At 46.3% G+C, this 26,616-nt stretch overlaps 3 protein-coding genes across 4 annotated transcripts; 1 reads left to right on the top strand and 2 right to left on the bottom strand.

Moving 5' to 3' along the window:
• Positions 1 to 1,222: 1,222 nt before the first annotated feature.
• Positions 1,223 to 9,455, top strand: LOC308620942 (A-kinase-interacting protein 1-like). 2 transcript variants are annotated; one of them, XM_081240861.1, is made up of 5 exons: positions 1,223 to 1,822; positions 2,304 to 2,384; positions 4,713 to 4,817; positions 6,373 to 6,444; positions 9,229 to 9,455. In XM_081240861.1, exons 1-5 carry the CDS (start codon positions 1,601 to 1,603, stop codon positions 9,370 to 9,372), a joined length of 624 nt encoding a protein of 207 aa, XP_081096987.1. In that variant the 5' UTR covers positions 1,223 to 1,600; the 3' UTR covers positions 9,373 to 9,455. The 2 variants fall into 2 exon arrangements, with proteins under 2 accessions (XP_081096987.1, XP_081096988.1); XM_081240862.1 differs by lacking the exon at positions 6,373 to 6,444 and having other exon boundaries at positions 1,227 to 1,822.
• Positions 9,456 to 10,048: 593 nt separating this feature from the next.
• LOC308620116 (uncharacterized protein C11orf16-like) lies at positions 10,049 to 21,084 on the bottom strand (the record flags this gene model as incomplete). The annotated part of the gene is given in 9 exon segments (XM_081239436.1): positions 10,049 to 10,056; positions 10,805 to 11,026; positions 12,578 to 13,076; positions 13,080 to 13,234; positions 13,852 to 14,103; positions 15,675 to 15,832; positions 17,106 to 17,290; positions 20,564 to 20,671; positions 21,008 to 21,084. Coding segments are annotated over 7 exon segments (1,461 nt in total). The 5' UTR covers positions 17,273 to 17,290; positions 20,564 to 20,671; positions 21,008 to 21,084.
• ASCL3 (achaete-scute family bHLH transcription factor 3) lies at positions 20,678 to 24,868 on the bottom strand (the record flags this gene model as incomplete). Its single annotated transcript, XM_081240863.1, is given in 3 exon segments — positions 20,678 to 21,438; positions 24,801 to 24,850; positions 24,853 to 24,868. Coding segments are annotated over 3 exon segments (624 nt in total). The 3' UTR covers positions 20,678 to 20,880.
• Positions 24,869 to 26,616: the final 1,748 nt, after the last annotated feature.

Raw genomic sequence — 26,616 nt, 5'->3', positions numbered from 1 at the left:
GTGGCAAATAAAATACTACATGACTCTTAAACTCAGTAAACAAGGCAGATATGGTCCATGTCCTCAAGAAGCTCACAGTCTATGAAGATTGGTACTATTGGTATCCTCTAGAATAGAGATGAGGAAAAGTGAGGCTCAAAGAAGTTAATTTGTTTGCCCAGAATCACACAGCAAAAAAGTGACAGAGTCTGAATTCAAACTCAGCTCTCCAGACTGGATATTTGGGACCCTGTGCATAAAACCACTATGGTCTAAAGGAGGCCCCTGATAAACACTTATTGAAGGAAAAGTTTTAGAAAACCCCTACAATGAAAACTATCCCGAGGATAATGAAGACTTCCATTCAATTTCGCTCGGAGAGGAAAGCAGGAAATGAGCAACAGTGCAGATGGAGGTTGTAGTAGTAGCCTCATACACACCTGATAGCTCAGAACTGCTAATCAAGCCATCTGCTGAGGAGACCTCCTCAGCACTGAGGATTTCCTCGTGTCCCTTAAAGTGGTCCCTCCTGAGCAACAAGGCTTCGCTGCGTGCCAGGATGGTGTAGCGAAGTCACTAATTCTCAGTGAGACCCTGTATCTCCTACCAGATAACCGGTGGCGTGGAATGGAAGGTAAAGACGCATGGCTCCTTATTTAAACGTGGGGCAACTATTCTTGAAAGGTGAACCCCTGCCCCCGAGAGAATAGGCCTCCAAAAAAGGTGTGAGTCTATACTTCTCACCGGAGGAGTGAGGAAGAAACCATGAGGGGATTACGAGAGGCCCTACACACAACGCAGGCACCCCTGGCCCTGTGGGCCGGACAGCCCACAGCCCACAGCCTGCTGGCCAGACACACTCCCTCCTCCAAACGCCACTGTGGCAGCCGCACTGTTTGGCCTATCCTAGTCATCGCCCACACAAAAGAGGTTTTAGAGTAGCGATATCCCAAAATATAGACCAGGCTTTAATAGGCGCCTGGAGGCACGCGTCTTACTCCCCACGACTTCTTAGCCCAACAGACCACCTGACTTTACACCAGGTTCTCCGCGTTGAGCGGCGGAGACGACCTCTAAGGGCCAGACCCTGGCCCAGGGGCTCCTGCAACAGCGTGGACACACAGCCTCCGCCACTGGGTCGACTCCGGTTCCCGCGACCCGCCAGCTGGCAGGCCCCGCCCCGCCCCCTACGCTCTGGCACTTAGCCCGGAAACACGCTCACTGGAGCGGCGGCCGGGACACGGTAGGCTTGTCCTGTGCTGGCCGGGCTCTTCACCGCCCCCGCCACGCCCCTCGACCCCTCACCGCCCATGGCCTGCTGCGCCGGCGCAGGATGCTCCAGGCCCAGCCCTCCCTCGACGACCGTGCGCTGAGCGCATGCGCCTTGAGAGGCCGGCTGGGTGAGGGCTTCCTAGCGAGGGAGGGGGAGACGGAAATGGAGGGCCTCCGCGCGCATGCCTTCGCCCCTGACACCGAGCCCGCTGGAGAGCGCGTTGGGCGGAGCCGGGGGGTGGCGGTCGCCGGGGAGGTCAAGGCCCTGGGTCCGACCCCGAGCTGGAGCGGGGTCCCGGAGGCCCGCTAACCCGCCGGTGTTTGTGTGTATGTGCCCTCGCAGAGAGACATGGAGAACTGTTTGGCGGCCGCGGCGCTGAACGGGGTGGACCGACGTTCCTTGCAACGCTCGGCTAGGCTGGGTCAAGAAGTGCTGGAGCGGGCCAAAAGGAGGGCGGTGGACTGGCATTCGGTGGAGCTTCCCAAAGGCAGCGTGGGGGTTATTTCCCGGGAGCGGCCCTACAGAGAAAGAGGGCCGGCAGCCGGCCCCCATCGCCTTGTCCCAGGAGAGGTGAGGGCCCCAGTGCTGCGGGACCAGCCCATTCATTCGCTCAGCAGCGGCTTGCTGAGAACCTGGGCACGCCACACAGCAGCACCCGAGGGATGCTGTCCTTGGCGGAAGCTGTTAAGTATCAGGACAGTGAACCGGAAGGCCTTTTGAAAACTCTTGACATTTGACAGATTCCTATTGGCTAGCTTTAGGATACCGCTAGAGACCGCTAGTGCTCGGCCCTGGTTGGTTACTTTTTACAACAATTCTTACAGGCTACCATTTGATATTAGAGGAAAGCCAACAAACCTGTCTTTGTCCTGGAAAAAGTGCATGTCTGTGTATTCCTTTTAGAGTTGGAATTCTTTCTCAGTAAGAGCCTTTTACTGACTTAAACTTGCAGTGGCCTTTCAAAAAGTAAAAAGGAAGGTATTCCCAAAATGACTTCCTTCTCCAGTAGGGAATACAGATCTCACTTGTGACTTGCCGTTTATTCAAATAGAGAGAAGAAAGACACCCAACCCTCAGTGCTTCCTTCAGAACAATGGCTGAATTCATGGACTATACTTCAAGTCAGTGTGGGGTAAGTTGGTGGCCAAAGTCATGCCCCTGATCTGCCTGCTGATGGATCACAAAGTGGATTTTTGTGGAATTTAGAGAGAATCTGGAAGACTGCCTGTTCACCCTGCCCTGCCTTCGTGGGCAGGTTGTAAACAGCCAAGGATTTAAACCAGGTGATAAATCCAGGTTAGAATTCATTCAACAAATATTGAATGCTTAACTTCAACTGTTATGAGGATACAGCAATGCACAAGCCAGAAAAGATCTGCCCTCACTATTATTTGGGGGGGCGGGGCTTATTTGCTGAATTCCAAAACAAGTCCGAATATTAGCGGTTTTTAAAACTTTGAACTGAATTTTTTTTTTTAATCAGTAAGATCGTTCTAAACTGGAACCGAGCCTCTCTGTTTTCAAAGCAAAAACTGAAACAGAATCCCTCCATTAGATCTTAATCTCTGTTCCAAGTCCCTGGTAAGGTAGTGTGTGCTTTTGTGTGTGTGTGTGTGTGTGTCCACACAGCATGTGGGATCCTAGTTCCCCAACCAACTTGCACCCCCTGCATTGGAAGCACAGAGTCTTAACCACTGGCACCAGGGAAGTCCCCCTGGTGATGTAGTTTTTAAGTATGCCCCTTTGGGTCCGTATCACTTGTTGGCCACAGAGGTGGTTATGTGGCACAGATGCAGTGCCCTCATCAGAGGTAGTGTGGCTTAATGGCAGGAGCAGCCTCCCAGGAATCAGACCTGTGTTCTGCCACTTCCTGGCTATAATGCCTTAGGCTAGTTAGTCTCTCTCAGCTTTACCTTCCCACATGGTAAAATGACGATGTTTCAAGTCCTTTCCAGCCCTTATAGTCTGTTTCTTTGGTTTCCACTGAGAGATGAACACCAGAAAATTGTCATAAACTGTAGCACAGGGGACTTCTGTGAGATTTTTGGTCCCATTCATTGAAGTGGGTGAACAAAGGTTTTAAAGGCCCTCTTCTCAAAACCATACACTAAGGTCATCTTTAAGTACTTTGAGGGAATGTTGAAGGCAGGCAGCCAACATTCAAGAAAATCACCTGCATGGAAGGTACTCTCTGTCTTCTGGGAATTAAAACAGACTCTGTGGTCTCTTCCAGCCTTAACATTTTATGATTCTTATGTGGTTGTAAGCGTGCTTGGTCTGTACGGCAGAAGGAAGGGAATACCTTGTTTCTGTCCTGCTTTTCAATTTCATAATGAATATTAAGATTCAAAAAATCTCTAATATTTCTACATCTTTTATAAAATCCTTGTGACTCCAAAAATAGGATTCCAACCAGTGAGATACGGTTCAGAGAGTATTTTTATGTTATTATTTTGTTAAATGGTTTTAGAAAAATCCATAACTTTGGCTCTGCTATAAAGTGATCAAGTTAAACACTTTGGTTCATGGGTCAGTAAAAAGAATAATATTTGTCTTTGGTTTGAGGCTTAGCAAATTGGTGTTCTTCATTTTGGTTTTCAGTTCATGCTTTAGTTCAAACCTCCATTAAGGAATGGAGGCTCAGAACCCCTCAGCTTTCTAGAAATAGAATTAAGAATGGTGTTTGAGTTTGCTTTCAGAATTTTGAAGCATCCCCTAAATTACATCATTAGAGTCATGTCCTGACATGCTTTCCCCAGCTTCTCATTCTTTTGGTCTCTTGCCTTAAACACTGTCCCTACCCTTTGTTCAAAACAAGCAGGCTTATGTTGTCCTCATCATTAGTCACAATCAGGGGCAAGTCTGAGGTTAACTTTGAGGGGGAGGAAGGAAGTAGACAAGAAAAAAACTGCATTCTGATCCTTTGGATTATTTTTGCTTAAATCGGAGTCTTCTCCCTTCCCTCCTCCGCATGGGGAGAATGGCTGCATAGCTGTTGCGTTTATGTTACATTTCCTGTTGTATTTCTAAATCTCAAGGAGATGCACCTCTCTCTTCTCTTGTCCTTGTCTGAGACTTAGTAAACACAGACCTGTTTGTCAGAAGTTGTCATGAGAGGAGATGAAAGGGCTTGTGTATTTGACCTCGGGGTGAGGATGTTGTGAAAATTATTTAACCTGGCAGAGAGCATGGTCCTACCCAGCTTGAGTTGCCAGAGTTCTTGCCCTACAGAGGCAGCAGATGGCAGCAAAGTAAGGCCAAGTGCAGTTTCCTTCTCTGCAGCCACTTTACACGGGCTAAGATTTGTTGCATGACTTCAGAGGCCTCTCAAGAGGGCAGGTAATTTACCTTTGCTCTCTTGCCTCCCTCCTTAACCATACTTTGCCCAAGTAACAAGGAGTTTTTTGAAAATTTGACCAGCCTATTTGGTTACCCAGCATCTTTCACATTACTTCTCTAGAAATACTATTCATCTGTGCCAGAGGAAGGAGGGGCAACCCACGTGTATCGTTATCACAGAGGGAAGTCGAAGCTGCACTTGTGCTCGGACACTGGGAATGGTCAGGTATGTATCCTCAGCTGTGCTGTGCTGTGCCCTCAGCTTCCCAAGATAGGAGGCCCTACATCTTGGAGCTCCTGCTGGATTGTATTATTGGATGCCTGGGTGACTCAGCATTACAGCGCTCAGCAGAAATGTTTCACCTCCAGCCTTAGAGGACTTACAGCAATGAACATGAAATAGGAGTTTTTGTCCAAAATAAGAGATGGATGCCACTGTCGGATCTTCAGCTGAACCTGCAGTCCTGGGCCAAGGGATTCTTGGACAGGCTTAACAAAAAGCGCTTCAGATATCCTCTGCTACATCTAGGGGTATGAAAGAGACTTTTAATAATCACATATTTCACTCTAAGGTAGTGATAAGTATGTCTTTGGTAATTTTAAAAAAGGAAATGCAAGGAGGGGGTTTCTTTTTTTTTTTTTTGCGGTACATGGACCTCTGACCGCTGTGGCCTCTCCCGTTGCGGAGCACAGGCTCCGGACGCGCAGGCTCAGCGGCCATGGCTCACGGGCCCAGCCGCTCCGCGGCACGTGGGATCCTCCCGGACCAGGGCACGAACCCGCGTCCCCTGCATCGGCAGGCAGACTCTCAACCACTGCGCCACCAGGGAAGCCCTTGGGGGGTTTCTTTTTAACAAAATGCTTTTCCTAAAGATAACAATTACAAGCCTCTCACTGCAAATTACCTGTATTTTACCACATGTCACTCTGGGAAGCCAAAGACTCTACTTGTTGAACTGATTCAACAGGACTCCTTTGTTGTTTCTGGGGAGAGTAGGCTTTCTTTTGCTTTTGTTTTTCTTTTTAAACTCCCCTGGTTGTACTCAAAGATAGCAAACTTAAGTTCAGAGTCTAATCCACAGGTTGGATTCCTGATTTCTCTGGCCTGTGGGTTTAGGGAAGGGACGGGAGAGTGGCCGCAGGGATGTGAGCCATCCTGTTTCCCTGGCCTGGGGTACAAGGGGTAGCACCAGAGCCTGGATCCTGGGCTTCGTCTTCTGCCCTGGCCTAGGCCCTCTTAAGAGTGCTTGACCCTAAGGGAGTTACATGTGAGCAAGAGTCATTCGTATCCCTCCCATCCCTTCCTATAAGACGTAAATTGGTGCCTCTAAGGGAAATTGACTTTCTCAGTTCAGCCTCTTCCCCTCTAGTACTCCCACTGCTGAGAGAACCTTGGAAGAGAATTCTATTTTCTGAGAGCCTGTTAAATGTCAATCACTTTTGCACTTTAGATCTTCCTTACAGTGTAGTATGCCGAAGCTATAGACTAGGAAACCAAGGCATAGAGAAATTAATCTGTCCCTCTCAGTAAATGACAGAGATAGGATTCAAACTCAGGTCTATCTGAGTCCAAAGCCCATGTAAGGATAAAAGGTAATCATGGTAAACATCTGACTAAAAATACTTCGCACAATTCACTAAAAGCCTTAAGAACTTAGGTGACAACTTGGAAAACACTGACAGAACAATTGTTAGTTCCTAATTAAGTAGGACAAATTTTCTCTCTACCATCCAGAAGTCAAAGTTTGGGCCCTAATCAGTGTTTCTACCTCACTCTTCAGAGAAAAGACACCCCCCTTCGTGTTGGAGGCGTCCGTCAGGCATCAGAGTGTGCACTAGAGGCATCCCAGCCTGTGAGTACAGAACTTCTAGGGTACTGGGCTCCACCACCACTGCAATTCCATGAACTGATCTGGTTACTATAGGGTTCTTTGTACTGGATCTATAGTATTTTTAAGTTGGGATATTTTTACCCTTGGGGACAGTGTACAACATTTTAGTTCCGTGTAAAATTATGTTTCCTTGGTATCCTTCCTTCACTTGAAATTTCAGGAATATTCTTTGTGCCTGAACTCATAGTTGTGGTTGGAAAGAATGTGAAGTATTCATATCTCCATTCCTACAGCTCGGCTGGGCTGGCAGTGGGTCCTGTTGGAATTCCACCATCTGTTCAAGCAGCAGGAGGGGCCTGACCCTCCTGCTTACAAAGTGAAAACCATTGCTGAAATTCTGAAACGTATACATTTGGTTAGATCAGGTTCCAAAACATTTGAAGGGATTTGTTCCTATTTTCCGCAAATGTTTCTCTGTGAAAACATACAGTGATGTTTTTAGGATAAAATATTCATTAGTTCATGAACCCAGGGAATCTTTTGGAACTTGGAAGGGCTGGAATTCTGAGGAATGGAACTCTGGTGTGTTGCTGCAATAGTTTGCTTAATTTTTGTTTGTATACAGTGTGCTACTAGCCAGGATTCAGAATATACTAGAGTTAGTAGCAACTAAGACTATTCTGCTTTTAGTACAAGTTGTTAGGCTTAGATGCCTCCAATACTTACTGTATTTTGGTAATGCTAATCTTCCTGATGTTCACAGTGTTGGAATCACAGATGCCAATCTTGCCCCTTTTATGCAGACAAATGAAGCATCCTTGGCTTTCTGCAATTCTGATATAGCTGTATTTTCTGAAGCCTCCTTTTGTTTATTTTCATAGTTGATGACCAATAAATAGTTGTGGCGTTCTCATACATATTCACATCAGTTAAATGATGATAAGCCTCCAATTTTGCAGTAACTGGGCATGAAAGGATATAGCATAAAGCAGCTTCGGAAAACCTGGGCTTCAAATCTATTTGCAAGATGGAAAGAGAGGAAGTTTCATAAAAGTATAAATATTATCATTTATTCCTCCTAGCAGAATTTACTGGCCAGTAGTTTGGTTCACCTGCCCCCCCACCCCCAGGGGTGGTGTAGAAATGACAGCTTCTGCCTGTGGCTCCTTCTGAGCATTGAGTAAGCACTGGTAGTGGTCTCCCAGTTGTGGGATAGGCGCTTTGGCTCTTAATTACAGGCTCTTTTCTGGTTTGTGACTTTGCTCTTTGGCCATTTGCGCTGAGACCCTTCCTCTGCCTGCACATCTGCCATGACCACTTCCCAGCCAGGCATGAAGTCTGTCCTTGGAGAATGGCTTGTGCTCAGCTCAGCTCTAAATATAAATCTTTCCACTAACTCCAGCTTCCAGTGTTTTGCAGTATTGATCTTCTTCGACTTACGTCCCGATAAACCCATTGTAAGTTGAAAATATCATAAATTGAAAGTGCATTTATTTTATTTTTATTTTTAAATTTTTATTTATTTATTTTTGGCTGCGTTGGGTCTTCGTTGCTGCACGCGGGCTGTCTCTAGTTGCGGCGAGCAGGGGGTACTCTGTTGCGGTGCATGGGCTTCTTATTGCGGTGGCTTCTCTTGTTGCAGAGCACGGGCTCTAGAGTGCAGGCTCAGTAGTTGTGGCGCACGGCCTTAGTTGCTCCGCAGCATGTTTGATCTTCCTGGACCAGGGATCGAACCCCTGTTCTCCGCACTGGCAGGTGGATTCTTAACCACTGCACCACCAGGGAAGCCCAAAAGTGCATTTAATACACCTAACCTACTGAACGTCATCGCTCAGCCTCGCCTACCTTAAACATGCTCAGAACACTTACATACCCTGCAGTTGGGCAAAATCATCTGACACAAAACCTACTTTATAATAAAGTTTTGAATAGTTCATGTATTGATAATTTATTGAATGCTGTACTGAAAGTGAAAAACAGACTGGTTGTATGAGTGCAGGATGGTTATAAGTGCATCAGTTGTTCACCCTTGTGATCCCCGTGGCTGACTGGGAGATCACTCACCGCCGCTGCCCAGCATCACTAGAGAGTATCGTGCTGCACACCGCCAACCTGGGAAAAGATCACAATTCAAAACTGGAAGTATGGTTTCTACTGAATGTGTATCACTTTCACACTATCGTAAAATAAAAAAACCATAAGTCTGACCATTATAAGTTGGGGACCATCTGCATAGGAGAACCAGTCTCCAAGGGAGGGCTTTAGCCAGCCAGCTGACTTTCTGCATGACAAAGTGGAATCTACTCATAGTGTTCTCAGCTTTAGGTGAAAAGAAATGTTTCATCCTCCTAATAATGAACTTAGCAAAGCACAGTTAAAAAGAATACTTCTCATTATCCCACAGTGCCTTGCCATCACTGCTGATCTGTGATAACAAGTGCCACTGCCTACTTTTGAGCCCCAAAGCAATCATCATTAGCCTTTCCCTCTATCTGATTCTTAACCTTTCTACTCCAACCAGAGTGTTCCTTTTATGATCCTTCATGTTCCTATAACAATTTAGTGTTTTCACATACATGCTTATTTGTGAGCTAATTTTAGAAATAAGGAAACAAGCATAAGGAGAGGCTGAGACTGGCCTAAATGGCAGTCCTATTACGTTGCCAAGCCAAGCCTTGAAAGCAGGACCTCCATCTCCCACGTTAGTACCTCACTCCATCACACACAGAGGGAGCCGGGAGGAGGTGCCCTGATGGCACTGAGACATAAAATCTCTAAACTGCTAATATCCACTTTTCCTTCCAGGCTGAGAACATCTCTAAGGACCTCTACATAGAAGTATATCCAGGGACCTATTCCATCACTGTGGGTGTAAATGACTTGACCAAGAAGACTCACGTGGTAGCAGTTGATTCAGGACAAAGTGTGGACTTGGTCTTCCCCATATGACGTTGCCCATCACAGATATCACCTTTTTCTTGTTTGTTTTTTAAGTATCAAGAAGAATAAAGCTACCATGTGTCCTCTTAAAATTTACACATTAATCCTGCTTTTAATGCTGACTGACTGTAGAGGGTTAGCTTTCCTAGGAACTGGAGATTGTCTCTTTCAGTGCCTATTTTAACTTGAAAGTCCCCTCACCCTCTTCTGCCTGAAGTCATAGTGTAATGATGCTGTCTGAATAGTTTTTACTGCTTGCTTTCCAAGTAAAGGTTAATTATGATAGTAAAGTGAGAAATTTGGAAATGAAGAGAATTCCTTTTTATTGGCATTAAGAAGTCAAACAAAATGTTACTCATGTACAACTGAGACTTTATGAAAAGATGGCAGAGAGGCTGTGGACACATTTGCCCAAAGCAGGCCAACCATGTTCTGTAGAAGAGGCATCTTCTGTGGAAGAGGCATCCTCAAGCAGATCGCACCAGACCCCTGGAAGGGAGCCCTCGCCAAGGCCGCCACACTCCTGTGCCCCTTAGGACAGGTGCCACTCATCTGCAAGGATGTCTTCCTGGGGTGAAGATGCTGCTTATTGGATTATCACCTGTGGCCTGCACTGTACCATTTCCATAGAAGAAGGCCTTGCGTCAGCCACTTTGTAACTAACTCCTCCTCAGGTATCTACTCTTTAGCTTCCTACAAGAGAAAAAGAAGTCTTGAGAGTCTTATTCTGACTTTAAAATCAGTGACGTTCGATCCTTAAAATTACAAAGTCATTGATGTGTCCTAAACATCTTTGAGCTACCACACCAACAGTATTGTTGCATCTCTCAGTTTAGTTGCCTAGGGAGTCACCTCATTTTGAACATGTCTTTCCTCAGAAAAAAGGCCAGTATTTTATATGATGAAAACAAAGGTTTGGGGACCTCCCTGGCAGTCCAGTGGTTAAGACTTCACCCTCCAATGCAGGGGGTGCGGGTTCTATCCCTGGTCGAGGAGCTAAGATCCCACATGCCTCACAGCCAAAACACCAAAAAAACATAAAACGGAAGCAATATTGCAAAAAATTCAATAAAAGACTAAAAATCATACACATCAAAAAAATATATTTCTAAAAAAAACAAAGAATACAAAGGTTTAAGTAGAGCTGTATTCGCATTCCTAGCAAAGAACAGACTCTCACGGACCGAGGGCCTAGTAAAGCAGGCCCACGCCCACCACCATAGTGTAGAGGGGTCAGTTAACTGGGGATCCTTACACCCCTAGTGATGAAATTCGTGGGTTCTGTAAGCCTTCTGAAATCATATGCAAAATTGTGGGTGTGTGCATTTTTCTGGGAAGAGGGGCCATAGGTTTTATCATTCTCAAAAGTGGTATGACCCCCGAAGGTCAAAGAACCATGGAAGGAGTCCTTCAGAAGCCCCTTCCCAGCCATCTGCTTTACCTAGATCCTTGGGGCTTTTAGTTAAGGGGGAATTCTGGTCTCCCTGATGTGCCGCAGTACCCCGACTCAGTTTTTTGTGTTCAGCTTCCTCTGGCAGGATCTGTAGTGGCTTCACGCCAGTGGCTTCCAGGACCAGCTCCCTGGGACTCCCCACTGCTGCGGTTTTCACTGTCTGTTGTTTGTTGCCCTTCTCTTCTTTCCCGATGTTGCAAAGTCTTGTTCCTAAACCCAAAACTCAGTTAGTTGAATATGCCACCATTTTGATGGGATTAGACTTCACTTATGAAGTGTATCAAGGATCAAAGAATCCCTTAACTGTCTGAACCCTGTTTCAGTCATAAGCGAGGGTGGAGAGCAGCATGACTGCTGGCATGAATCCTGGCCCTCTGGGATTGTTAGGTTAGTCTCAGACAGTAACCTCACTGCCTGCAACTAAAAGGAGCCAAAAGCGTGGAGGGCGGAGGACCCGTACAAGAGGATCCTTAGGAGGTAGAGCCTCAGACCAGACTGTGAAGCATCAGTGCTTGATGGCAATCAAGCGCAGTTAGGAGAAGCAAAGCAGCACATTTCCTTAAAAGGATACAAGATCTGGAGGGGAGAGAAGAAAAGCTCTGGTATTTGCCATTGTTTCTAGCCCAGGCACACACGTCGTTTTACACGCTTCACCTCACCAGTTCCCCTCGCTAGTTAGTGTGCTGTGCAGCACCATCTGGGATGGGGGCTGGAGATGCCCCTTTCTCCACCCGCCGTGCAGGCATACTCTCCAGAGCTTTGGGTGCAGAGGTAGGACCTGGCAGGGGGCAAGCTCACTGATTCTCATGGTTCAGCTCCAAGAATTAACCTTTGCCCAGAGCATAACAAATGATCCAGTACCTAGAGGAAAGCCAGGCCAAGTACCTGAAGATACTATATTGCTCCTTATAGCCAATTATTAGAATGACCTACAGATCCTTATGCCCTTAGCTGTGGTATTCTTTAACCCTCAGTATCCCTGCCCCAGAGTGAATGTTCATTTAGTTCACTGAAGGTTGAGTTAGTCAGCACAGGGCCCCAAGAATCTAGTCTAGGGCTGGCTTATGAAGTCACCTCCTTCACAAAGCTCTGCCAGCTGCCTTAGGCATCTGCTCTTTCTGGGCCCCACTGGGAACTTAGATAGCACGGCATGAGGCATATCAATGATACACTGCTCTAAACCTACAAGGGCATGTTGCTTGGGTAGAGAAGTTTGGGGATGGCTGCAGGTTGCCGATGACAATGACACTGCCTCCCCTCTCAGTGGTAGAGTGAGACGCATAAGGCTGTGCCTGGTTCCTCCCGCTCTGACTTCCTAAGGGGCCCATCTGGAGAGTAGGGTCTGATGGCCAGTGTTTAAAGACCCGTTTCTGAGCTTCTCAGGGCGCTGAAAGACTCCAATCAACACCTGGAGGCATTCTGACTGCACATCTAGAGAAAAATCAACGCCTCCAAGGAAAACGAGGGAGGGGAGGGTAGAAATGGACAGTGGCAGAGTCCTGCCAGTAGAGACTAGTGAAGAAAGAAAAGACAGTTGTCAAATAGGGATGCAAACCTTCGCACAAAGATCAGCCCATCCTTTCTTGTTAGGTTTCCATTTAATCAATAAAGCCCACGTTTCCCTCTTGTCACAGCCCCCCCTTCGACATGACCAAGTGTTACTTCCAATCCCAGCACAGCGGACATGTGCCTCAGATTCCGGAGAGACACAGGGGAGGGAAGGGAGCAGAGGCCTCAGCCCTGCCTTAGGAAAAGGTCTACCTGGCTTCCCGGGACGCGGCTCGGACCCGTTTCCCCTCCAGTACCTCCATTCCAGCTGGCAGAGGCCACCCTGCCTCCTTGGAGACTCCTCCAGAAGGATGGGGGCCGTGTTGCCTGTGCTGTCCACCAGCAGCCTCTGGGGAAGGCCCATCTCCAGCTCATTCTCCAGATCCTCTTCTTCAGAAGAAGAGGAGGCAGAGGAGGAAGAAACAGCCGTGGGAGCCTGCGCTGCTACTTCTTCCTCCTTAGGATCCTCAAGGGGCAAAAGCTGTGCCGTGGGCTTCAGCTCCGCCTCTGGATGCTCTCTAGCTGTGACCACTGAGGTTCTGGTTAGAGGCCACCAGGTGGGTCCAGCCAAGGGGCAGCAGCAGAGGCAGCCCTGGCCCAGCAGCTGGCAGCAGGCATGCGGGTGGCAGGGAGGGCACAGGAACGGAGTGCTCAGAGGAAGCCCGCCGGTGACACATCCAGCGACCGGCCCCACCAGAGAGCAGCAAGGGGCCTAGAGGAGGGGCCTGGGGTGCTCCGTGGTGAAAGGCTTGTGCAGCCTGTCCACAGCCTTCTTCCAGACGGCTGGGGGCACCCACCTGACCCCTCCAAGAGGCACAGGAGCTGTCCTGCCATTCCAGAAGTGAACAGTACTTTCTTCTTCTTTGGATGCTACATAACAGAAAAGGTCACGATTTTGTTACAGCCGCCTCTTTCATATCATGGGATAAGGGGTCTCCTCTCCCCAGAAGCAAAGCCTCTGCTCTGCTTCTGCCCGCGCGCACCTCTCCCTGGAGAGCCTGCCAGGGACATTCCTCGCCTGCCCCATGCTTACCACCCCTTCCTGTGCCGCCATGTCTTGGTTTTCATGTCAAAACCAAGACGCATCCTCAGGTGGGGGAAGGGAAGGAGAAACCTCCTTCTGTCGCTTCTCTGAACACAACGATGCTGACTGGCTGGCCTCGCACAAGGGGACTGTCCCAGTCTCTGGACGACTTGGTGGGGGACCATGAGTACTGGTGTGACCCCAGGATAACCTCACCGCACCATAGGTTAAGTAACCAACATAGACATAGGAGCCTTGGGCTATTTTGCCCCGATAAAGAATATTTTATAATCTGAAAAATATGATTTGTCTATCTGTGGCCACCCTCAGGACGAAGCTGCAAGTGAAAGGGTCAGGATTTTTTAAGCCTCTAAAACCCCTAAGCTGGAGAGACACCCTTTGCTCTCTCAGCCTGATCACCAGCCTGGCTCCTGGGGACTGGGAGGCCAGAGCGCTCCCTTACCTCTCTGGGGGTCTCTTGCCTCCAAGCCCAAAGGAATGGTGCCGGGGCCATAGTGCTGTTGGTCTGGTCCCCAGAGTGCCAGCACCTTGTGCCCAAGTCGCAGTGAGTATGCCACGGATGGCGAGAACTGAATGACATCTTCCTCCAAGACCACGCTCTGCCGCTGGGCTGGCAGCCCTGGGCATGTGACAAGGGGAGCCTCAAATTCCACCAGCAGGAACCCCTGCCTCTCCAGCTGTGGGAAAGAAAACACTCAGAATAAGAGCTGGCATTAGGAAGTACTGCAGGGAGCATCATGGTTCCCCACAACGCCTAGGGCCAGGCCCAGGGTCTCCCTCCCACGGGGCAAGGCCCACTTAGGGAAGCGGGCAGGGCCAGGCGCTGCTCGGGAGCCTGCTGTGGCAGAGACAGGCTGGCTGTGAGGCGGACACTCTTCCCTCTGCTTTTTGCCGTGGCAACTCTTGTTTATCACTTCTTGCCTTTCCTGTCCCGTGCTCTTCCTTTTCCTGTTTTGTTTTGTTTTGTTTTTCTCCTATCTTTATATTTGGCCTGCAACTCACAGGAGTAACCTGGGTCCTCTGGATCTTTCCCCAAGCACACCCCCTCCTCCCAGCACTCCCAGGAAGTGTTGTCCCTGTGTCCGCAGCCAGCCAGGGGTGGGGTATCATCCACAGGCCCTCTCAGGCAAGGACAGGCTGGGGCTGTTGGAGCAGCCCTCTGCACTGCCATTACGTCCATGAGGGGAGGCTAGGCAAAGGAAGCAAATGAGCAGCCTGGCAGAGAGGGCAGGACAAGTACTAAGCTAATTAAAAGAACAAGCTTACAAATTGACTTTTATCAAACCACTAGACAGGATCTATATTTGAGCAAAACCCTGTTAATATTTCATTTGAAATTACATATTAGTTACTTGAAAATGACAAAATGACTTTTGTTTGGAAATTCTATAATTTATATATATTTTTAGAAATCACACTTGTTTTCCCTCTATGGATCCACATTCATAAAGTCTGACTCTTTGTGGGAAGAGAAAAATCCCAAAGAAGCAAGTAGCCATCAAAGTAAAGCCCAGGCCTGGCCCCAGCACGCAGGCACCGTGCTCCTGTGTGGAGGGACACAGGCTTACACGAAGTACACATGTTTTGCTCCTCTTTCCCTTAGGCTGGCGCCCATAATATGACACATTGAATTTTCCTGAACAAAGTGCTTTTACTGTATATTTTCTTCACTGTTATGGATTGAATAGTTACCCCACCAAATTCATATGTTGATGTCCTAGCCCCTAGTACCTCAGAACGTGACCTTATTTGGGAATAGGGTCATTGCAGATATAACGACTTAAGACAAAGTCACACTGAGTACGGCTGAGTAGGGTGGGCCCCTAATCCAATGACTGGTGTCCTTACAAAAAGGGGAAATTTGAAGACGGACATGCACCCAGGGAGAACACCATGTGAATATGAAGGCCAAGCTTAGGGGGATGCTTCTACAAGCCAAGGAACACCAGAGATTGACGAAGTTAGGAAAGGCGCACGGAACAGATCCTCCCTCACAGCCCTCAGAATCACCAACCCTGCCAACACCTGGACTTCCAGTCCCCAGAACCGAGAGACAATTTCCGTTGTTTAAGCCACTCAGCTTGTGCCACTTTGTTACCCAGCCCTAGCAAATTAATGCACTCACTGACATTACATTTTCACTTCTGCATCCTGACCATGGAAGATCTGTGCTTATCCAAGTAACTGAACTGCTGGGCACACACAGCTGAGGCATATCAGGTATGACAGGGCCACCCAGAGGAGCATATGGGGAGATGTTGGGACTTAGGGACTTGCCTCGGGAGCAGCCCCTGTAATAAAAGCCATCTGCTTCCCTTCTTGCCAGGACCCATGCGTCCGCAGCATGTCCACCTCTTCTCAGCCAGCCAGGCCCCTGCCGTGCTGGGTCAGCAATGTGGAGACACGGGTCATAAGATGCATATCTGGGAAAAAGCAAATGGAATTAGGGAGTAGAGAAAACCAAGACCTAAAACCATGAAGAAACATGCTTCAGAGTTAGATCTGAGCAGCGCCATGGTGTGTGCATGACAGATAAGGCAATATGGAACAGAAATCCATGTAAAGAGTGGCAATCTGTAACTTCCAGTAAGATAAGGTAAGCTACTGGAAGGGGCAGGAGGAGAGGAGAGTGAAGGGAACCGTCGTTTGAGGATTGGGAATTGTTTCAAGGTAATCAGGGTGGGATTAGCCTTTATACATTCTGGTTATGAGTGCTGGTCTGAGACTAGACAGCAGGCCAGGAAAGACTTCCAGGAAGGGGAATTCTGAGGCGGTGTGTGGGATTCCACGATGAGGTGTGGGATTCCACGATGAGGCGTGGAGGCTTGGATGGTGATGCCAAAGGAGCAAAATTGCAAGAAAGCTGAGCACTGTGGGGCAATAAGAGAGGAGGAGGCGTTTGAGCACGGGAAGCACAGAGGAGCTGACTAGGAGGCTGTGAGACAGAAAAAAGGAGAAGCTAGTTCTGGGAAATTTTGTGGACAGGACCAAGCTGTAGGGAATTGTTGAGTCAGGGTTTGGGTTTCTGAAAAAAACTGTTTACTTTGTGGGCAAGCCCGGATACAGGAATGCTTAACTCAGGCTTTGAATGAGATGGTCTACACAGGTGAATCAAGAAAGGGGCTAAAGGGTTCAGGCTGGCATGTCTCTAACCTGGGCAGACTGACTTGAATAGCATGGACATGAATCCCTGGGACTTGCACCACCTGTATGTGCTTATAGGCTGAGCTTCCTTTCCCCTCTCGTATTCACACTGTAGACAGCCAACTAAGGATACCATTCATAAAAAGCCAGGATAACTGAGGGATACTGAGGGAACTTGAGGAGGGACCTGGAGACCTCACCTTAGCGGCTGGTAGCAGAAACCCTAATCTCTCATGTAGTCCCATGGCAAGTCTCAGAGCTGATGGTAAAATGAGCTAGAAGTTTTATAACTGATGATGCCTGCCTTCCCTCACACATGCCAACTCTGACATCTGCCACTCCGCTAAAAGGTGGGATGAAAGCCAGGTCAACCTTTGATGTCACTGAGAGTGCAGTTTAGACTAGGGGAATATTAAACCCCAAGCAACTCAGAGCCCACACGGTAAAGAACCCTTTCGGCCTTCCCAGGAAGCAAGCTCTCTCCCTCCTGGGCCATCTCTCCCACCATCTAGAACCAAGAACAGAGAGGAAAAAGGAAGCCGAGATCGATACCTGGTGAGGGGGCTCTGCTGGGTGAGCCAGGGTGCTTGGGAGGCGAGAGGGCAGGCGAAGGAGAGTTCCCAGGGAGAAGCAGTGCTGGCCCAGGCAGGGGCCTTCAGGATTGTGACCACGCTGCAGTATTTGGGCAAAGGCATCCCAGGCCCTGCGGAGGAGTCCATGGCCCTGGGAGAAAACACCTGAGAACAAGCGGCGGTATTATCTGAGTTGCAGCCCACAGCCCAGGAGAGGGCGCCTGGCCCGGGCTGGGCTCAGCTCTGCGGTTTGCGGCCTCTCTGTGGCCGCACCAGGTCCCACTGATGCACGGGGTGTCCCCAGAATCACCTGCCCGGGAGGCTCAGCTCAGGAAATAGGGGAGGGGTTGAAAGAGCAAGAGATGGGATTTCAGAGAAGGATTTAGCTGTAGTAAATCCTTCACAGCCTGCTGGCTGCGTGCTCACTTCATCTCGGTGCTTCAGTTACCGCCCAGGAGATGAGATGTGGAAAGCACCTGGCATATTTAAGTAGCTCAACATACGTTAGTATTTTTTCCCCCATCTCCACCCCAGTTGTAGGGACTTCGGGGGTAAGACCACACGTCCCTTCGCAAATCGTAGGCCTGGTGACAAACTGACCCCTAACCCAAGCCACAGACTTCCCTCCTAACCCAGTCACCTGCGGGACTAGACCGAGCTGAGAGCCCAGGGCTGTGGCCTCCGTAGACGTGCTCAGAGGCGCCAGCTGCCACCCAGGGCCCGAGATCCCACTCCGCTGGCCCAGCCCACCACGGCCCTGTTGAGTCTGCTCCTGCCCAAGTCCACAGTTCTGACCCCAAGGGGACTTACCACAGCCTCAAACTCCACCTCAGCCTCAGCCCCTTCCGACAGATGGAGTTCACGGCCTCAGACCTACTGACTCCTGGTTGCCTAGCAGGTTGCCATGGATGCGAGCCAGCTGGGCCGAGGGAGTGTATTGAGCATGTGCAGAGGTGTGGGACTGGGGCCTTGGGCCGCATGCGCGGGGCGAGAGGGTAGCGGGTAGTTCTCCGCCTTGCTGGGGAGGGGGTGTTGGCGGGAAAGGCCAGTGCGACCTCAGTTCCCCAAAAGCTCGGGCTTCCCCTCTGCCGGAAGGGTCCATCAAGATGCGCAGCCCTCCCGGATCCCAGGAGAGCCTCGTGAGGGAGGGAGCTGGTCCCCCAGAGACTCAAGGCTATTGACCTGCCTTCACCCGGTGCGGGCAGGAGGCTGGAGTGGAGGGAACCACTGGGTGGCCTAAGCACTCTAAGATAGAATTTGTCTTTAGTTTAAAAAAAAAACCAAAAACCGGAAGTGTGGGCATGTTTGTCTGTAACAGACAGGACTGCTGAGGAGCGGAGGTGTAATGCTCACTTGGGGTGGTGGGAGTGGACAGTGGGGACCAAAGGAACAGAAGTCTAGATTCTGCTCTCATTTGAACCTCCAGAGGAGGAGGCTGGTATTTGAGGCATCCGACAGTCACTGTGCACTGGCTGTGTGCCCAGCACTGTGTTCAGTGTAGAAGACCCAAAAAGTATGCAGGGACGTTTGTGGTTGTCTCTACCCCATCCATCCCCCCCTTCCACCAGTTCCTGTTTCTGCTGTGGCTCTGTGTGGTTAGGAGAGGCTGACTGTACCCCCCGATTCATGTGTGTCCATCAGCACATTCCATCCCCTGGCCACTAGGGCATGGGCATGTGCCTCTGGAATCAGAATGAATCTCAAGACTTTTGTTGGAAATCCTGGGTTATAGACTTTCTTTCTCCTCCTATACATAAATAAGAAAGCTTGAGGTTCTGGGAGCTTCTGACAGTCTTTCTGGGACATTGAAGCTATTCCCAGAGAGGATAGATCTAAAGAAACCAGGTTCTTGGTGACAGTGTTGAGCCCTGCCTGAAGGCGGCCCTACTGCTAGAAGCGAAGGTATGTGAACCAAGAAATTCCCTTTATTGGTTACACCAATTTTTATCAGATTTTTGTATCGGTTGCAACCAAAAGCATCCTAACTGATGTCTACCCTCACAGAGCTTAACTTTGCAGCCAGGAGAACGACTGTTACCCTAAAGGCTGAGTGATTTAGTCTCTGGCTATGAGAGAAGGATTCCTGAATAAGATAGGTGGGATTTCAATGGTGAAAGGAAGAAGGAGAATATTCCATTCCTTCTTGGTAGGAAGCAAGAGCTAAGAGAGAAGGATGCATTTGCAAGACTGTGATTTTCTTTTTGGAGTGGAGGGAATGGGGTGTCATGGGAAAATCAAGTGTGGATATTCGGGAAGGGGCCAAATTGATGGGAGCTTTGAAAACCAAGCAGATAAACGTCAACAATGTCAGAGTCAAAAGGAAGTTGTCATGGGGCTTGAGCGATGAAGCGACGTGAAATACTTTAAGAAAGAATATCAGAGTGGTGATAGAGCCAGTTGAGAACAGAGCCCAGGAGGCCACGGAGTTATCCAGACACAATGTGACAGGATGGAAATAGGAAAATAACACCACCAAATATTTCCTGATGCCTACCTGGCTTGAATCACTTTGCTGGGTGCTAGGAATATAGGATGTATAAGACTGACACCTATCTTCAAGGAGCTTACATTCTACTGAAGGCAGAGATAGGTGTGCAAAGATAGCAGGAGTAAAGATAGCAGGAAAGGAACGGCAAGGAAATATGTGTTCACAATAAAGGAACAAGTAATGGCTGTGGTGGAAAGGCTTCACAGAGAGGTGACAGTGGAGGTGAATGTGACAGTGTGTTGGAAGTCCTGCCTGGGCTTGGTGACAGAGGGGACGTGGGAGTTAAGGAAGAAGGAAGAGCTGAAGCTCATCATAGGAACAGAAATAGAAACATTTTGAAGGCAGACTCCAAGATAGAGGACTTCACTGTCCTTCCCACATTTTCTGGCCCGGAGAACCTAAAGAATGTTGATGTCATGGGCAAAAAAGAAAAAAAAGAGGATAATAAATTTTAAAAATAATGGCTATGAAAACATTATGTGTTTTCATGTTTCACATTATGTTTTCACATAATGTTTTCATTATGTTTCACAAGCACTGTTAACATCGATAATAAACATAAGGGGTAGCTGCTTTTCCTATAATTCTCATTCTGTGGATGAAGAACTGAGAAAACACAGTGGGGATGCAGCAGAGTCAGAATGTAAATGGAGGCAGTTTGACTGTGGAGCCTGCACTCTTAAGCGCAAACTGAGCTACCTGAGGATGTCTGCTGCATGCAGGAAAAGGATGACTCTGAAGTAATTTCAAATGACAACAAGGTTTTCTTAACTACTTTTGCTTTAGCCCCAAGATACTTCCGCATCACGTTATGAGTGACGTATAGATTTCTCGCCAACCCCAAATAATAAAACCCACCAAACTGACAAATCCAGGGAGGTTCATTGTGATTGCTTAGCATGAAGCATCTGCAAAGTGCAGTACAGGCATTGAATAGTCATTAGTCTTACCTTACAATACTCTTGTGAGTTTCTTACAGCTGGGACTCTGGCCAAGTGTGCGAGAAGGGCAAGGTGAGAGATATAGAGAATTCTGGGGACTCCTGCTTCCCTAAAGTTCTTGAAAGAAATTACCAAAGGTTAAGAAGCGTTTTCTCAATCTACATAAGATAATGTTTAGTACATCTGAAACCCAGGTAAGAAATATCCAACACAGCTTAGCATTTGAACTATTATCTGCCCACCCAGAAACTCCATTAGGAAAACTATCAAATGATGTAAGGGACCATATTTTGTGAACTTATTTGTTTCTATTTAGAAACACAGAATCAAATGATTCCGAAAATGGGGTCAGTGTGGCGGCTGGTGGTTGCCATTATGGAGGAATCTTTCCTGGGGTTATTCTTGGCCTCAGCCTCATCAGGGAACAGAAGGGACTGCAGGTAATTAATGTACTTGATTGCGGCTCTGAGGGTTTCCACTTTGCTGAGTCGTTTCTCCAAGTACTCCTCTGGCAGATGATGTCGGAGCTGGGCATAGCCTTCATTGACACATTTCACCGGCTGCCTTTCCCGCTCATTCCTTTTCTGGATAAAGGCTGGCCTGTAGGAGTATTCACACCTTCTGTAATTTGGATAAGGCATTGCGAAGCAGAAGGCGCAGGGTTCCCCATAATCTTCCATGATCAGAGAGTCACTGGAAAAAGGCAGCAATGGCAGGTCTTCAGAGTAAGGAGGTGGCATCGGGCCCTCAGGGTACAGGTGGAACATGATCATGGGGTCCAGATAGAAGGACCCGGTCAGTGGCAAGTGGGTGGAATCAGTGAAGACAGGCAGTTTGTCTGGCAGATTGGAGTAGCTTCTATTGTCCATCATTTCCTCTTTAGCCTGGAAACAGAACCAAGTTTATTAATTTGGCCAGATCAAAAGAGAACAGGTATCGACAGAGATCAGAGACTTTTCTGCTTTGATGAATAGTTTCTGAGCTCATTCTGAAAACCTGATGGGGTTACAACATTCTTTGGGTAGAAAGGGAGAGGATTTTTGATGGTACACAGAAATAGCATGAAATAACATTGACTTGCCTTGTGAGAAAGTTATTCCCTTTCAGTCCTTATGATTACAAGGATATATCTTTAGTCTGATGACAGTGTGTTTTCCATACTACTAGAATGCTTTCTAATCCTCCTCAGATGGAAGCCTTCAACAGGAATAGTATCTAGCTGGAATCTAATAATATTTTACTATTAATTTCTATTTATTGTGAATTATACTGATTTCACATTTACAGTAGTGATACAACGTCTCTTTTAAAAATAAAGCTACTTGAGTAAAAAATGTAAATTGATTTACAGAAAAATAGTAAGTAAATAGCAGTACAGGTGGAACACTAATATAATGAAGATTGTGAAGGTGTATTCAAATACTGACGTTTGGGAAACACTGAAACACCACAATATTCAAATACGTGTTGGAGAAATTACAAACTAGTTAGTGATCATGCAACCTCACAGGCATAGACTTCTTAAATGATACCTGATATGCCTGGGGCAAAACTGAAAATAAAAATAAGAAAGGAATCATTTGGTCTTAGAAATTCACTGTAAGATTTCCTTAATGAGAAACTCCCCTAACACATTTAAAACATGGTCAATTTACATATTTTTACTTAGAACTTTAAATATATTGAGTAAAGTGCATCTGTATTTAGGTTTTTTTTTTTCATGGAACTTAAAGTATTATACTCCAAGATGTCTCATATCAACACATTCCCTTCTTCTGAATAGGCCTGCATCCAGCTTATTTATTACACTACCATTACTTTTTGCCTTTGACTGTAATAATGTGGTCACAATGGATTTCACAGGAACATTATAGTGTAACTAGTTAACTGGAAGTCAAGGAAGTGCTGTAGGAAAAGAGTGTTTTTCTTTCAGTCATTAACATTCTCAAGTTTCCATCTTGGCTTTGCCTCTTCTTAGCTGTGTGTCCTTAGGCAAATTTCTTAACCTTTCGGAGCTCTGGCTTATTCCTATGTCCAACTGAGCTATCAACTATTCTGCAGGGTGGTTGTGAGGATTAAATGAAAAAAAAATACATAATGCACTAGGTATTAGTTCTTTTCCTGTTTCGTTTCTTAACAGATGAATACTTGTGCAGCATCCCTTTCTCACCTGCACCTTATAGAAAACCTGGCTTATATTTTCCCTAAAACTGGAAAATCAAACATTGATCTATCCAAAGCACATCTGTTGAGAAATGAAGAACATACCCAAAATGGAAAAGGAAAAGCCACATGAAATCTAATTTTGGGCTTTCAGAAAAGAAGGAAAGGTGGCTTTCTTTTTCCACAAAAAACCCAGCCCTAATGTTTAAGGGCAAGATTAGGTAAACACTGGCACTTGTTTCTCTACCTGAGTAAAACAAAACTCTGCAGGCTGCACTATGTAATGACAGGAGCAGTCTCTAAGCACCAGAATTCAAGTGCAATAAAGTGTATTACAATTCTTGTGAAAAAACCTATCCTATCAAGTATGGCTACAGAAAAGACAATGACTCTGGAACCAGAAAGGGAAGTAGGGGATGGGGGATAGCAGATGAGGGGTGGGAAATGTGAGTGGTGGGGAGGGTTATAATGTCATGGTGAAAAAGGCTGAAAAAGGAATAAATGCCAGGAAAAGCTCTTCCATATAGAGGTGTGGTGGTGAGGGAATGAGATAAGTGCCATAGGTCCAATTAAAAATCAAAACAGGGCCTCCCTGGTGGCGCAGTGGTTGAGAGTCCGCCTGCCGATGCAGGGGATACGGGTTCGTGCCCCGGTCTGGGAGGATCCCATATGCCGCGGAGCGGCTGGGCCCGTGAGCCATGGCCTCTGGGCCTGCGCGTCCGGAGCCTGTGCTCCGCAACGGGAGAGGCCACAACAGTGAGAGGCCCACATACCGCAAAAAGAAAAAAAAAAAAAAAAAAATCAAAACAGAGGAAATGAAAGATTCCAAGTTACTGATCCAATGGCCTAAAATAACTAACATAAAATGAAAATCTCTGGATTACAAACTAGCCAAGATCCTGTCAAAAAGAAAAAGTTGCTGAGAAAAAGAGTTGGGAAATTCTCGAGCCAAGAATTCTACAGGGTAAGAGATAAAGGATGTGTATGGCAGAAGTTGGGAAATGATGGCACAGTGGGTATGGAGCCCCTATTACTACATTTCTGAGAACATCAGCACCTGATTTCTGCCTATAGCTAACGAGCCAGAACTGATACAACAGGGTACCAAAAAGTAAAGCAGATGTCATCAAAGCTAATTGCACACAAGAATTCTTTCGGTATAGTTCATCCTGACTGATAATTTTAACAATATCTTAAGCCTTGACCCAGATGAAATCTGAGTAATTTGTATACGCAGCAGGTAATTAATAGTTTCTAGGTTTTAACAAGACGTTGCATAATTCTTGGAAAAAGAGCCTGGTGTCTTTGGAGACACACTGATGAGAAGCCTTTTCTATTGAGCATTTCCAAAAAGTTCACCGATCGGTGTAGCAGCATTTAAATGACCCTGTATTCAAAGAAGAAAATTTAACAACAACAGTGATAGAATGAAAAAGGCAGTAGCAAAGAGGATCGAGACAGGAAGTCTAGTGGCAGCTGGACATGTTTGTAGAAATTGAGTAAAGGTTTTAAAAGAGAGCCACACAGGCTGTAAGTGCTGCAGCTCCAAAGCCAGATACACGCATAGCTAACAAATGCACCTGCCTTTTAGGGAAAATCTCAGGTGTCTGTCTTAGAACTCTTCTGGGAAATAAATGATGAGGTCTTAATGATAAAATCCTAAGAGATTCTGGATGCTCTGCTGAGCACAAAAGCTTCAACTTTCTGAGAGATTACAAATATCTAGCATGGAAAAACCAAAAAGCTACAACTGCACATATAATTGAATTACTGAATGTTAGGCCTAGAGAAACCTTAGAAACCCTCTTATCCAATCCCTCATAATTGTTGCAGAGCTAGTAGCAGAGCAGAGGTCAGAACCTAAAGCTCCTGACTTCCAAACCCAAAAACACTTTCCACTCCTCCAGATGACTGAATCATCAGCAAAACTGACTCTTTCAACATATAAGCATATTTGATAGTTTAAGATAATGGAATAATCAGATAGCTGAAAAAATTCATCATTTATCAACCGTGCCTAGGGATTTTCTTAAAAACCATGTTTTTATTCTCCACCATGGGCCACTCTGGAGAAGTCTCTTACCTGACTTTTGTTGCCGAGAGGCTGTACTTTGGGCTGAGTCAGACTTAAACTGATTTATAGGTGATCATTTAGTAACAACATGCAAAATAGCTTACAGTTAAACAGAACTGCTCAGTCTGGTTTATCTGTTTTCTCTACCTAATATGTAGATATGACAACATACAACAATACTAAATAGAAAGCTTTGCTTGCAAAATTGGACTCTTGTAACAAATTCTTTTATAAAAAGAATGCCCCCATTTATCTGAGTTATATAATCTTATATCAAAATTATTTATGGAAAATATCTTTAAGTAATAATCTCATAATGTGCAACTATTCGCCAATATTTTTAAAATAGAGATTAAGGCCATAACCAGGAAGCTCAATATGAACTTACATTTTATTATATATCTATTAAAATTTTTTTCCTGCTAAATAAACTATTTTTCAGAGCAATTGTAGATGCACAGCAAACTGAGCAGAAAGTACATAGTTCCCATTTACCCCCTGCTCTTACATATATGCACATTCTCTTCTACTACCAATAGGCCAGCCCCAGAATGATATATTTGTTACAATTGATAAACCAATATTGACACATCATTATCACTCAAAGCCCATAGTTTACATTACGGTTCACTCTTGGTGTTGTACAATTCTATGGAATTTGACAAATGTATAATGACATATTATATACTGATTTTTTTTTTACTCCATAGTTTTGCCTTTTTCAGGATGTCATATAGTTGGAATTGTATAGTAAATAGCCTTTTCAGATTGGCTTCTTTCACTTAGTAATATTTATTTAAGGTTCCTCCACATATTTTTGTGGCTTGATAGCTCATTTCTTTTTAGCACTGAATAATATTCCATTGTCTGAATACCATATCACTTACATGTGGAATCTAAAATATGACACAAAGGAACTTATCTATGAAACAAACAGACACACAGACATAGAGAACAAATTTGTTGTTGCCAAGGGGGAGGGGAGTGAGGGAGGGATGGATTGGGAGTTTGGGATTAGCAGATGCAAACTATTATAATATAGAATGGATAAACAACAAGGTCCTACTGTATAGCACAAGGGACTATATTCAATATCTTGTGATAAACCATACTAGAAAAGAATATGAAAAAGAATACATACCTGGGGCTTCCCTGGTGGCGCAGTGGTTGAGAGTCCGCCTGCCGATGTAGGGGACACGGGTTCGTGCCCCGGTCCGGGAAGATCCCACATGCCGCGGAGCGGTTGGGCCTGTGAGCCATGGCCGCTGGGCCTGCGCGTCCGGAGCCTGTGCTCCACAACGGGAGAGGTCACAACAGTGAGAGACCCACATACTGCAAAAAAAAAAAAAAAAAAAGAATACATACCTGAATCATTTTGCTGTTCAGTAGAAATTAACACAACATTGTAAATCAACTATACTTCAATAAAATAAATTTAAAAAAATATTCCATTGTCGGGATGTACCACAGTTTACTTATCTATTCACCTAGCAAAGGACTTCTTGATTGCTTCCAAGTTTTGGCAGTTATGAATAAAGCTGCTATAAACAGCCATGGGCAAGGTTTTTGTGTGGACATAAGATTTCAACTAACTCAGATATTAAATACCAAGGTGTGCAATTGCTGGATCACACAGTAAGTGTATGTATAGTTTTTTAAGAAACTACCAAACTCTTTTCTAAAGTGGCCATACCATTTTTGCATCCTCACCAGCAATGAATGAGAGTTCCTGTTGCTACACATCCACACCAGCATTTGGTGTTGTCAGTGTTCTGGATTTTGGGCATTCTAATAGGTGTGTAGTGGTATCTCATTGTTTTAATTT

Source organism: Mesoplodon bidens (assembly GCF_964165515.1).
Source record: "Mesoplodon bidens genome assembly, chromosome: 7".
Taxonomy (NCBI): domain Eukaryota; kingdom Metazoa; phylum Chordata; class Mammalia; order Artiodactyla; family Ziphiidae; genus Mesoplodon; species Mesoplodon bidens.
This window is presented reverse-complemented; position numbering and strand designations above follow the sequence as displayed.

Bases quoted from the DNA above. Each gene is read 5' to 3' on its own strand.
- LOC308620942 (XM_081240861.1), top strand. From the start codon at position 1,601: ATGGAGAACTGTTTGGCGGCCGCGGCGCTGAACGGGGTGGACCGACGT. The intron at 4,818-6,372 runs GTATGTATCCTC...CTCACTCTTCAG, and splicing joins CGGACACTGGGAATGGTCAG to AGAAAAGACACCCCCCTTCG. The intron at 6,445-9,228 runs GTGAGTACAGAA...TTTTCCTTCCAG, and splicing joins CACTAGAGGCATCCCAGCCT to GCTGAGAACATCTCTAAGGA.